Source organism: Thamnophis sirtalis, unplaced genomic scaffold (genome assembly GCF_051295495.1).
Source record: "Thamnophis sirtalis isolate CommonGarterSnake01/CBP01778 unplaced genomic scaffold, rThaSir2_p1.2 scaffold_1, whole genome shotgun sequence".
Taxonomy (NCBI): domain Eukaryota; kingdom Metazoa; phylum Chordata; class Lepidosauria; order Squamata; family Natricidae; genus Thamnophis; species Thamnophis sirtalis.
In genome coordinates, this window is record NW_028261381.1 from 163,135,619 (window position 1) to 163,148,290 (window position 12,672).

The 12,672-nt window shown below is 41.3% G+C and overlaps 1 protein-coding gene across 1 annotated transcript; it reads right to left on the minus strand.

Annotated features, from left to right (window-relative positions):
* Positions 1-263: 263 nt before the first annotated feature.
* Positions 264-9,564, minus strand: LOC106544066 (uncharacterized). The gene is made up of 4 exons (XM_087702314.1): positions 9,105-9,564; positions 5,688-5,766; positions 1,335-1,395; positions 264-677 (listed from the first exon to the last, which is right to left on the minus strand). Exons 1-4 carry the CDS (start codon positions 9,504-9,506, stop codon positions 551-553), a joined length of 669 nt encoding a protein of 222 aa, XP_087558440.1. The 5' UTR covers positions 9,507-9,564; the 3' UTR covers positions 264-550.
* Positions 9,565-12,672: the final 3,108 nt, after the last annotated feature.

Genomic DNA, 12,672 nt, shown 5'->3' on the forward strand with positions numbered 1-12,672 from the left:
AGACCTTCCGCACAGCCCTCAAAATCTGGCTATCCCGTCAGGCCTGGGGCCAAAGACTGTAACCCACCCGAATGGTATGAATGTTGTGTTTTTTAATGACGTACTGTCCTACGTGTTAAATGTTTGTTTCCCCCCCCTTTTCGAGTTGTAAGCCGCCCTGAGTCCCCCCAGGGAAAAGGGCGGCATATAAATAAACTTCTCAAATCTCTCAATCTCAAATCAGAAAGCAAAGAAAGTTGTCCCAATTTGACACTCACCAGGTATAGGTTATTATTAATATAATCAAAAATGATCTTTATTTGCCAAGCTCTGTGTAACAATGCAATGTAATACAAGCTCTAGCAAATCCACTGCTGTGGCCAAAAATGTCAAAAGTTATCACAGTAGATAGATGTCCAAATCTGGCATCAGAATCAGGTTCCTGTCCTAACAAGGTGCAGCTCAGAAGTCTCCAAAATCCACATGCAGAAGGAGGAGTGTGGCTATGCAGATGAAGTAGGGTGAGACTTGACACTTGTGCACCACCCAAACTTGGCAATGTCCAAACGGACTAGAGGAGGAGGCCAGCAAGGAGAAGTGAGAGAAGGACCATAGAAGGCCCGAGGAGAAGACCTCCCTTGGAGCGCTCCAGAGGTTTATGTTTCATAAGCTGATCCTCCAGATCCTGAATCTCCTTTCTGCGGAAAGAGAACATTGTCGCATTAGAAGAATATTTTTTAAACATTTGCACTCAGGACCCCTTCCCGCCTTTCAAAATCATGGAGGACTCCAAAAAAGCTTTGGTTTGCATGGGTCAAAGTTCTCCATATTTTCTGTATTACGTTAAAATGCCCGTATTTCTATAATATTTACTTATTGAATCATGCAAAAGAACAACGTAAAGTCCAATATCTAATAATATCAACATAATATTTTTTTTCAAGAGAAAAATGTATTTTTAATAATGAAAAATAATAATGAGAAAATGACACAGTTTTAAATTTTTGAAAATATTTTCAATGTCTGGCAAATAATTTTGAATTTGTGGACTCTCAAGGGGGTCTTGGTGAACTTTATGAATTTATGATTGCCAATTATGCAGACTACAGTAGGTAATAGATTAACAGGTAAATGGGATGGAGACCAGGCTATTCAAGAAAGTTAGCCATGGTACTTACCCATCTGGAGACAATCTACATACCTTGGAATACCTGAGGCTAAAAAGAAGAGAGGAACATCCCCCTCTTATCTGGTTCTACATTTTCTGAAATCACCTGGTTGTCTATGAATTCCCAGCAGGGAAATTATTCAAAATTTAAAAGTGAATATATAGAATCATAATCTTGTGTTCTTACTGTTGTTGCTCCTTCATCTGTTGTAAATTGGAGAGTTGTTGCTTAAGCTGTTTAATCTCCTCTAAAGAAAGGAAACAAGAGTCACAAATTATCTTCTGCTTCTTAAACTAAGTTTATATTGCAGTATCTTTCCCCAAACTAAGTTTATATTGCAGTATCTTTCCCACATTATCTTGCGATTTCTTTCCTTTATATTCAAGCATGTTCTCTTGATATTATTGAAAGGTTGGGCTTAAACGCTTCCCTTCCAAACTTTCACACAGCATATCCAAGGTAGCACAGTGCCTCTTAAGCATCTGATAAATTGGCCCAGGGATTAGAGATCTGAAGAGATACAAGTTTTGGTGCTCCAAAAGTCAAATGGTACCGGAGCCTCTCCAAGTTAATAATATCAAGGTAGAACAGGCTCAAATCAGACTACAATTCCATTTTTTTAAAAAATGGGTTTAGCTGTTGCAACATTCCTTTTAGCAATATGTATAACATTCCTTTTACTGTATATACTCAAGTATAAGCCTAGTTTTTCAGCCCACTTTTTGAGCTGAAAAAAGCCGCCTCGGCTTATACTCGAGTCAGTGAAAAATTTGCCCGAAATGGAGGAGAAAAAGGGGCGGGGCCATGCCGCTGGGTGACGCTCGTGAATGGCCCAGCGCCCCTGAGTTTCCCCTCCCTCTGTGTCAGTTTGTCGCGCAGCGTGCACCCCCCCTCCTCACGTTCTAATGTAATGCAGGGCTATCTTACGATTCCCCTTCCTCCCCCTCCTGCCGCTCTGCAACGATGTCCCACCTCCTCCTTGTTATGGCAAGCAGCCACATAGCGATGTCCCACCTCCTCTGGTACAGTGATCCAATGATAGGAATCACTGTGCCATGTGTCATAGGAGGCGGGACATCATCATCACAGCGGGACATCAGCATCATGAGGTGAGTGAAGTATTTCATTGAATACACCGGTATTGTGTGATAATAATTTGTTATGCAGAGCAAATTTTTACAATGGCTACTGTATATTTAATGGGCACAGGCAGGCTGTATATGTTATTCAATGGGCAATGGCATTATTGGTATCTATTTTTATTTTTGAAATTTATTGGTAGCTGCTGCATTTCCCACCCTAGGCTTATACTCGAGTCAATAACTTTTCCAGTTTTTTGTGGTAAAATTAGGTGCCTCGGCTTATATTTGGGTCGGCCTATACTCGAGTATATACGGTAGTTTATGTGCAGAACTGTACCAGCCTACATGCGAAAGTGTCCAGCACGGGCTGCTCTGGCATCTGCAATATATCAATTGGCAAGCACCTCAAATGGACACAGGAATGTGAGCCGTGCGTCTATTCCTCACCACTCTCTCCCCACCTTTCTCCCCACTTTTGTCCCTGCCTAGGGCTGAGGTTTTTGCCATGCTGTAACATTAGATCTTTTCTGATTTGCCAAGTATATCAAGGGCAACAAATGTAGGGCTCTGAAAAGTCAGTTTCCCTAACAGATGCTATAAGACTGGGGTTCAAAAAAGGAGTTTATTAGAGAAAGGGAAATAAAGAGAAAACAAGGGAAGGTTGCAATTGCACACATACACAAAATTCCTATTAAAGTGGACACCATCAGCTAAGCTGAACTCATTACTGCGGGGCCCTTGGTGACCTCGGAGCTTGGTTGTTTTCTTGCAGATGTTTCATTACCCAACTAAGTAACATCATCAGTGCTACTGATGTTACCTAGCTGGATAATGAAACATCTTCAAAAAACAACCAAACCCAGAGAGAACCAAGGACCCCATGGATCAACCCTGAATTACAAATATTTTTTTCTATTGAAACTAGTTAACTACTGTACTTCCTTGATTAAGCTCTTATGTTTCACTGAGAGATCATAGGAGAGAGGGAGAAATGTTTTGAACCTTGGGCTTAGATGTTCATAGGCCGATGTCTGTGTCCCTTCCTTGTAAATTTTTCCTGTTTTCTGAGTGTTTTTGTAGGCATAAGCTAAGCAAGCTACAGAACCTTGCCATTCAAAGGGACCTTTCAAAAATTCTTTAAAAAAAATACTATTATATATACTGTTACATAACGTAATATACTACCACGTATAAGCGGATAGACTCAGACAACACACTGTTCGCGAAGCACGTACGTTTATAAAAGAAAAATGCATAAATAAAATATTTTTTAAAATTCTTTTTTTTTCATTTCTCACAGTTTTATTATAATTTCATCTGTGAAAATTCAGTCTGATAAGGCTGTCATGACCCTCACTAATTGATTAAAATCTGCTTTCCTTCTGCATGCATTCCCACCATCTCTTCAAAGAGGATTGCTCTATACCCTGTTACGGGTTTGTTGTGTATATTGGTGGCATTCTTGTCAAACATGGTTGTTCCACAGCTTTATTCTCTATTAGGTAAAGGTAAAGATTCCCCTCGTACATATGTGCTTGTCGTTCCCGACTCTAGGGGGCGGTGCTCATCTCTGTTTCAAAGCCGAAGAGCCAGCGCTGTCCGAAGACGTCTCCATGGTCATGTGGCCAGTATGACTAAACGGCAAAGGTGCACGGAGCACCATTACCTTCCCACCAAAAGTTGTCCCTATTTTTCTACTTGCATTTTTACATGCTTTCAAACTGCTAGGTTGGCAGAAGCTGGGACAAGTAACTCCGTTACGCAGCGCTAGGGATTTGAACCGCCAAACTGCTGATCTTTCTGATCGACAAGCTCAGCGTCTTAGCCACTGAGCCACCGCATCCCTGACTTATTCCCTATTACCATTTGCAAAATAGAGCCTCTGGTTCCCATAATTTAGGACATCACCCCTGTCTAATTAGTTGCAACCCCCTCTTGTTTCCCTATATTTTCCTTTCTCCAATAAACTCCTTTTTTATTTTTTAGATCTATATAGCTGTTTTCATTGGTTTTGTTAGATAATTTCTCATTAAAAGTTTCCCTACATGCACAGGGATGACATCGTTACTCTTTCTGTTTCAGGATTGGCACTAATTAAAGCTTCCAGAAATTAAAAAGGCAAAGAACTCTCCAGTTGGACAACCTAGAGCAGAGGTGTCAAACGATTTCATTGAGGGCTGCATCAGGGTTGTGTCTGACCTCGGTGAGGGGGGGGGGCAGGGGGCATGACCAGAGTGGGTGTGGTCAGCTCGATGTCACTCATGTCAGGGGCCCCTGTGGTGGCTCAAGCACTCTGCCAGCAAAACCGGGCTCCTGTTTTCAGCTGCAACAGAGTTCGTGATCGTGAGTTCGCTGCACGTGGCCCTCCCTAGCTCAGTTTTCCCTGGAAGAGGCACCACAGTTGGTCCTTTGCTGTTTTTAGGGCGTCGCCGCACCGTGGGCCAGATCTAAGTGTGCCATGGGCCAGATCCAGCCCATCAGGGGCTGGATCTGAGTTTGACACCCCTGGCCTAGAGGGTGACATACTATCATTATTCTTATTGGGGCATCCTTGGGAGTCCATCACTACATTTTAAATTATTAATACCCCACAATAGTGGGGGAACTTTCCAACAACTTTTAATGGGGCAAATGAGCAAATTCCCCAAACCTTTGGTGGTAAATCAGCTTCATCAATGTGATACTTAAGACTTTTTAAAATCTAAACACCTTCCCTTTATAGAGGGTTCTGCAATGGGGCTCAGAAACTGGATAATGGCAGCTCTCACTCTCCAACTGAACCCCCATTCTTTACTTCTAATACTTCCCACATTACTGTATACCAGGGGTCCCCAAACTTGCCAATTTTAAGACTTCTGGGAGTTGAAGTCCACAAGTCTTAAAGTTAGCAAATTTGAAGACCTCTGCTGTATAACACCCTGCAGAATGTTAAAACCAAAACCAGGTTTTAATGAGGTGAAGGGAAGGTACCTTGCAGCTAAATTTTCTCCATTGATTAAAAAAGAGTGTCAATTAATTTTGTCTTCATAAAGACCCCAACAATGCTGCTGATTCAGGAAATGACATGAAATCCAGAATAGCAATAGCACTTAAACTTATATACCGCATCACACTGCTTTACAGACTTCTCTAAGCAGTTTACAGAGTTAGCATATTACCCCCCAACAATCTGGGTGCTCAGGAAGGATGAAAAGCTGAGTCAACCTTAAGCCAAAGAGAATCGAATTCCTGACAGTGGACAGAGTTAGCTTGTAATACTACATTCTAACCACTGCGCCACCACGGCTCTAATGTCTTGTATGACTCAAATTACTGGTGAAAATGTCACATGGGGGCAGTCAAAACATGTTCTAAGCAGGGACAAAACTTTCCCCATTGTCTTAATCTACTATCTATGAGTTCTCTTCCAAAGTTCAATCTATTATCACCCACCCTGGTCCCCACTGGTCCACCTCACCTTCAGCCACTTTGTTTTTCTCCATTTCTCGCTGGACAGCTTCCTTCACTTGGGATGTGGCATTTTTTTCCACACTTTTCTAGATGAAGACCAAAAGGAAAGGTATCTGTCAATTCCAACAGTATGTTATGTTGAACCTTCTCTTTAAGACAGGACTAGTGTCCTAAAGTAATAGTGCTGAGATGTATCAGAGCAGATCAGAATCGTGCAAGCAACAAGTATTCCCTATAGGAGCAAATTTGGGAGTTGAAGAAACAAGAGAAAGCGTATTGACACTTTTGAACTCATACTAGACGCCTCAAGATCTTCCCTCTTATGAGACTGGCTTCTGTGATTTGTAGATGCTATAAATCTTACTGACGGGGCTTCAGGCAACCAATGGAAAACAGTTGCATAGCACCTCCTTCTGTTCAGTAGCATTTATAGCACAATGGTAAGCATTTTGGATGTCTATGGAAATTTGCAGTCCTCCCTGAAGACCTCTTCAAGGAAAAACCAAAGAAAGCCCAGTTGCCTTTGGAAAAAAGCACCTTTGAGACAATCTAAGTATTTTGTTTCTTGGAATTCTGAATGAGAAAATGGCCTGAGAGGCTTCTCGGGAAGTTATTACACATTACATGCCTGGCAGAGTTGGTTTTCTGGTGTCTATAAAGGACAGCTGAAGATTCACTTTTTTGAAATATCTGTTCAGAAAAAGTGTGTGTGTGTGTGTGTGTGTAGCAGGGGGGGGAGGGGGAGACAAAATGGCATTTTTTCAGATACCAAGAGGCCCAGAGGTTGTTTACTTGACCTTCCCTCCCACATATGCCTATTCTCCCTCCCATGACCGACTCAGTTTAATTAATTTCACCATTGTTTTAAACCTACTGAAGTTTGTACCAGGAACATTTTGAAAAACTCAAATTGTTCTGCTGAATTCTTGGAATTATGCTTGAAATCAATCTTTCTTTCTTTCTTTCTTTCTTTCTTTCTTTCTTTCTTTCTTTCTTTCTACCTACCTACCTACCTACCTACCTACCTACCTACCTACCTTCCTACCGGCCTACCTACCTATCTCTGCTTTCATTTATTTTCTAACATTTCTAGAGAATTATTGATGTATACTAGGAAACCAAGAAAGAAAGAGAAAGAAAAAAAACATTTTAAAAAATCACTTAGGACAAATAAAAGTTGATTCTGTTACGATGAATAGATTTTTGTCAATCCATTTTACCATTTAAAGTTGTCTAGCAGAGAACTTCCTCTGTGGCCAGAATCTGGCAGGGTTTCCCAATCACTTCCATGCATCATGTCAGAAAAATAAGCTATCGTCTAATAGACTGAAAGAATCTCAGTTTGGGGAGGATCTGCTTTATGCTCAAGAGTTCCCTTTGTGTTGCTTCTTGGATTATTAACTTAGCCTACAACTACAGTCAACAATTTGCAACTGATAGCTGGAGATAAGCATTGTTTATTGTTAATCATTGATTAGGTTCAGGAGTTAGAGGAATATTATTGTTTTTGTCAAATGAAACCATTTCCACTTTTTACTTAGTTCTTACAATTTGTTTTATCCTTTTTTCAAATTAATGCAACCATTTAAAGTCCTTACAATATACTGGAAAAAGAGAGAGACTGGTGGTAAATATTGTAAACTTACTTGCCAGAAATTTTATTCAGTAAAATCCGAGATATATCATTTCATTATTTTTGTTGTCTTTTAAAATTTCCTGCCAATAGACTAGTTGTCTGAAATTAAGGTAGGCTAATAGACCTAATTATGGCTAACAGTTCTATAGTTCACGTTTAATATCAAATACTCTGATCAAAGTTAGGTTTTGCACCATTGGCAGAAAGCAATTGCTGACAGTTGCTGAAGTGGCAGTAAGTATTTTTATGCATCTGGGAACAAGCAGACCCAGACAGGGAGTTTCCTGTTATCTTGCAAGATATGTCCTGTTTTGCTTTTCTATATGTCACACATGATCTATAAGGCACTGACCATGTATATTCTTGGCATAGTAACTGTCGACCATCTGGCATAGACATTTTTTGGTTCCTCTTATTACCTTATATGCTTAGATACTGCCTCTACAGATGTTGACATAATTTGCACTATAAATGTATGTCTTTAAGAACCTTTCGGGGTTCAAACTTCTTATGCTTGTTTGGCATGTTTGAACCTGCGCATTCAATAAACTTTTCCTATATTGCATCGCTTGGCTTCGTTGTCTCTTGTTTCCACTACAAAATTATTCCATCTAAAAGGTGAGCCAGCCATCTTTTTTAAAAAAATCAAGTACTGTAATAATCAAAAATAATGATAAGTTTATTTAATTAATGACCGTCACATCAAAAGATTCAAACTGACCTACAGGATTAAAACATCATGGGGAAAAATGCAAATACGATAGGAAATCAAGGAGGGGGCAGGAGGATATAAACCAGTTCCAGGCAGCCATCATCCATTAAGTTTTCCTGTTTTGACTTTTGCAGTTTTTCTTGCATGGATCCTTGGCCTGACTATGCTTGCTTACCAACTCATAAGATAGGAACCTAGAAGTTAAGTCAGAAGTAGATAACCTCCAGATGTTTTTAACTTGATTAAGGTCAAATCTAGCCATTGCTATTGGAAAAAATCAGAGAGAACAACTGAAATCTGAGAAGACTACTACATTTTCCTGCATTTGGGGGCAGGCAGGCACATATTAATAGCCTGTCCCATTTGATGGGTAATGTATATGTGTGTGTCAAATACATGGGGGTTTTGTGTATTGTTAGCTGGACGGCCATCTTGTTCTTTCGGTTGGTTGTTCTTCTTATTTTACTTTATTTTTTTTAATTATTCATTATTTTATTTGATTGTTTGTTATATTGTGACTCACCCAGCATTGTCTGGACTGTCTGGGGAGGCTCCTAAATTAATCAAGTCAAGTCATGTCTGGGAAAGGCCCTTAAAATTAAGTCAAACCATGCCAAGCTAAACTTTAATAAACTAAACTATGGATTAATATGGTTGGCGGGGGGGGGGGGTACAACAAAAAATAGAATAGAGTTCTTTATTGGCCAAGTGTGATTGGACACACAAGGAATTTGGTGCATATTCTCTCAGTGTACATAAAAAGACATCAAAAGATACATTTGTGAAAAATAAAAAGATAGTGATAATCAAGGTATCAAATCGTACTAGGAAATAATAAAAACAATATAAATTGAAAGATACAAGCAACATGGTTATATAGTCATAGGTGGGGACAGATAGATACTAGGAAGGAAGAGAAGAATAGTAGTAACACTTTCTTGGTAAATTATTGAAACTGTTGTGGGAATTAGTTGTTAAACAGAGTGATGGCCCAAGCTTTCTAATAGGATAGTGTTAGAATTTGTCAACAACAACAACAATCGTAATAAGATAATAAGACGATTAGGCTGCTTTACCAGCTGTTCTTGACAGGAGCCCCAGTCCTCCCTCGCCTTCTCCAGGCTCCGGTTAGCGACCGCCAGTTCGGCTCGCAGCCCATCCCTTTCGACCCTCGCCTTCTCCAGGTCGCTCCCCGTCTCTTCCACGCGCTTCTGCATGGAGCCGAGGCCATCCCGCATCTGGGAAGTTTGGTTCTGTAACTCCACTTTGCAGGCCTTCAGCTGGGTCACCGGATCCGAATCCTGGAGCTGCACGTACAAAGCCAGGAAAAGGAAAAAGAGGGCGACAGGGATGGCAAAGAGGACCGCGCAGCAACTCCTCCATCTCATGCCCGTGTAACAAATCGCCTTCTTCGGCTCTGCCTGCAGTTTGGCCTCGGGGGACAGGGGCCCGCAGACGTCGGGGATCTGTTTGCCCATCGGGGAGAACAATCGGCGGAAAGCCCCAGCAAAAACGCTTCGTCCGCCCGCCCGCCGTCACTCCTCTCTCTCTCTCTCTCTCTCTCTCTCTCTCTCTCTCTCTCTCTCTCTCTCTCTCTTCTCTCTCTCTGTCTGCGCGCTCTTTGGCACCAGTGGAGACGCTCCAAAGCGAAGTCGAGGGAGAAACGAAAGTGAACGAAAACCACATTCTGAGGCGGGGAGGACGATTGGATGTGGCGGGAGGGAAAGTGGGAGGAGGTGCGTGGGCGAGAGGGCGATTGTTCTTCTTTGAAGATGGGCCACCTGCTGAGGTTTTGGCACCGCGGTGCCACTTTTCCCAACCTTACAACAACATAGGGACACCCAGGTCGCACCTCAGAGATCAATCAGATTTCCAGGACCAATTCAGAAGTATTGGGCAGACTTTAGATTTTAGATTTTTTTAGATTTTATTTGTGATTTATAGGCCGCCCTTTTCCCTGAGGGGACTCAGGGCGGCTTACAATTCATGGGAGGGGGAGTGCAAGACAAAACATAAGACAATACGTGAATGAGAAAAAAAATAAAGCAATAAAACACAACTTTCATTCAACATTCGGGTGGGGGCTTAAAGACTTAAAGCATAAGATGGAAATACAGAGTTGGAAGGGACCTTGTAGGTCATCTAGTCCAACCCCCCCTCAAGCAACAGACCCTACACCTTTTCTGACAAATGGCAGTCCAATCTCTTCTTGAAAGTCTCAAGTGATGAAGCTGCCACAACTTCCAAGGGCAATTGGTTGATTGCTCTCACTGTCAGAAAGTTCCTCCTTGTTTCTAGGTTGAATCTCTCCTTGTTCGGTTACCATCCATTATTCCTTGTCTGGCCTTCGAGTACCTTGGAAAGTAGCTTGAGCCCCCTCTCTCTGTGGCAACCCCCCAAGTATTGGAAGACTGCTATCATGTCTCCCCTGGTCCTTCTCTTCACTAGACTAGCCATGCCCAGTTCCTGCAACCGTTCATCATATGTTTTACTCTCCAGTTCCCTAATCATCTTTGTTGCTCTTCTCTGCACTCTTTCTAGAGTCTCAACATCTTTTTTACATCATGGCGTCCAAAACTGGATGCAGTATTCCAAGTGTGGCCTTACTACGGCTTTATAAAGTGATATTAACACTTCACATGAGCTTGATTCTATCCCTCTGTTTATGCAGCCTAGAACTGTATTGGCTTTTTTGGAGGCCGCTGCACAGTACTGGCTCATATTTAGCTGGTTGTCCACTAAGACGCCAAGATCCCTCTCACAGTCACTGCTATTAAAGAGGCAAAGAGGGAAAGACAAGTTGAAATGGCTTTTGGCCAGAAGGGTCTGGGCCAAATTTACTCCAAACATCTTGAAGCAAATGATTTCCCAAAAAATTCAAAATCACTACAAAAAAATAATAATAATCAGGAGACACAGTATTCAAGTAGCTTTTGACTAGCTTTTCTGAACTTGGCTGCCAATAAACTTCTCCTTGATCCTAAGACATCTAAGCCCTGTTATTTTGTGCAACAGTATAAATGTAGACTAGAAAGGAACATTTTTTTGATCCTGAGCCTGTATAGGTAGTCCTCAACTTATGACACAACTGAAGCCCAAAATTTATGTTGGTAAAAAAGACATTTGTTAAATGAGCATTGCCCCGTTTGGCAACTTTGCTTGCCACAGTTGTTAAGCGAATCACTGCAGTTGTTAAGTTAGTAACACAGGTGTTAATTGAATCTGGCTTCCCCATTGACTTTGCTTCTGAGAAGGTAACAACGGTCATAAATATGAACCAGTTGCCAAGCATCTGAATTTTGATCACATGATCATGGAGATGCTGCAGAGGTCACAACTGTGAAAAATGATCATAAGTCACATTTTTCAGTTGTCCAGATCTTTTTCTCATGGGCTGTAGGGCCCTCCAATCCTATATCCTTGACTTCATTTTTTTCCCCCCAACAAGAAATAGAGAAGTTTGTTTTTATGCTGTTGAAATTCATGTTGCAAGTTTCGGCCCAGTGTTTCAGCTGGTCACCGTCCTCTTGAATCGTGACAACATCCCCTTCAAATTTGCTAAACCTGTTTCTAGCTGTCATCCACTCATTTATAAATATGTCAAACAGGCCAGAAGAGAGTCCAGTGGTAGGGCCGTTGGTACTTTCTTCTGATTTAAAATGGAGCCATTAACATAAGCTGGGATATAAGAATCAAACTAGCTCTATATCCATAACATAATTTGTTTATATATTTATTTGTGACATTTATCTCCCTTTCCAAAACAACTTTTATGGGAGGTTCATGAATATAGAAAAATTAAAATAACAGGACTCAGAAACTGTACACCAAAAGAACAAACATTATGGCAGTGGAATACCAGAATAACAGAGTTGGAAGGGATCTTGAAGGTTTTCTAATATAGCCCCCTGCTCAATCAGGAGACCCTATAACATTTCAGATACATGTTGTCCAATGTCTTCATAAAAACCTCCAGGGTTGGAGCCTCCAAAACATCTGGAGGCAAGTCATTATACCGATTAATTGTTACAGGAAGTTTCTCCTTAGTTCTAGGTTGGTTTGCTCCTTGATTAGTTCCCACCCATTGATTCTTGTCCTGCCCTCAGGTGCTTTGGAGACTAGGTTGATGCCCCTCTTCTTTGTGGCAACCCCTGAGATATTGGAACACTGCTATCATGGCCTTCTTTTCATTTACTAGATGTACCTAGTTCCTGCCACCATTCTTCATATGTTTTAGCCTCCAGTCCTCTAATCATCTTTGTTGCTCTTCTCTGCATTCTTTCTAGAATCTCCACATCTTTTTTATATTGTGGTGACCAAAACTGGATGCAAAATTTCAAGTGTGGTCTTACCAAGGCATTATAAAGCAATATTTCATATTTTCTTGAATCTAGACCCTCTGTTAACACAGCTAGGACTGTGCTGGCTTTTCTATCACTCCACCAGCCATTCCCAACATGGAGCACCTCCATTGGGTCTCCAAGCCAACCAGCAGAGCCAAAAAAGAGGCGCGCGTGCCGGGGCGGGGGGGAGAACTGATAGGAGATTTTATAATCTCAGAAAGATCAAATCCTTTACCTGGCCTGTTAGCCCAATAAACCACACTAAAAAGATGGAAAGGCTTAAGACTTTAATTTGCAAATA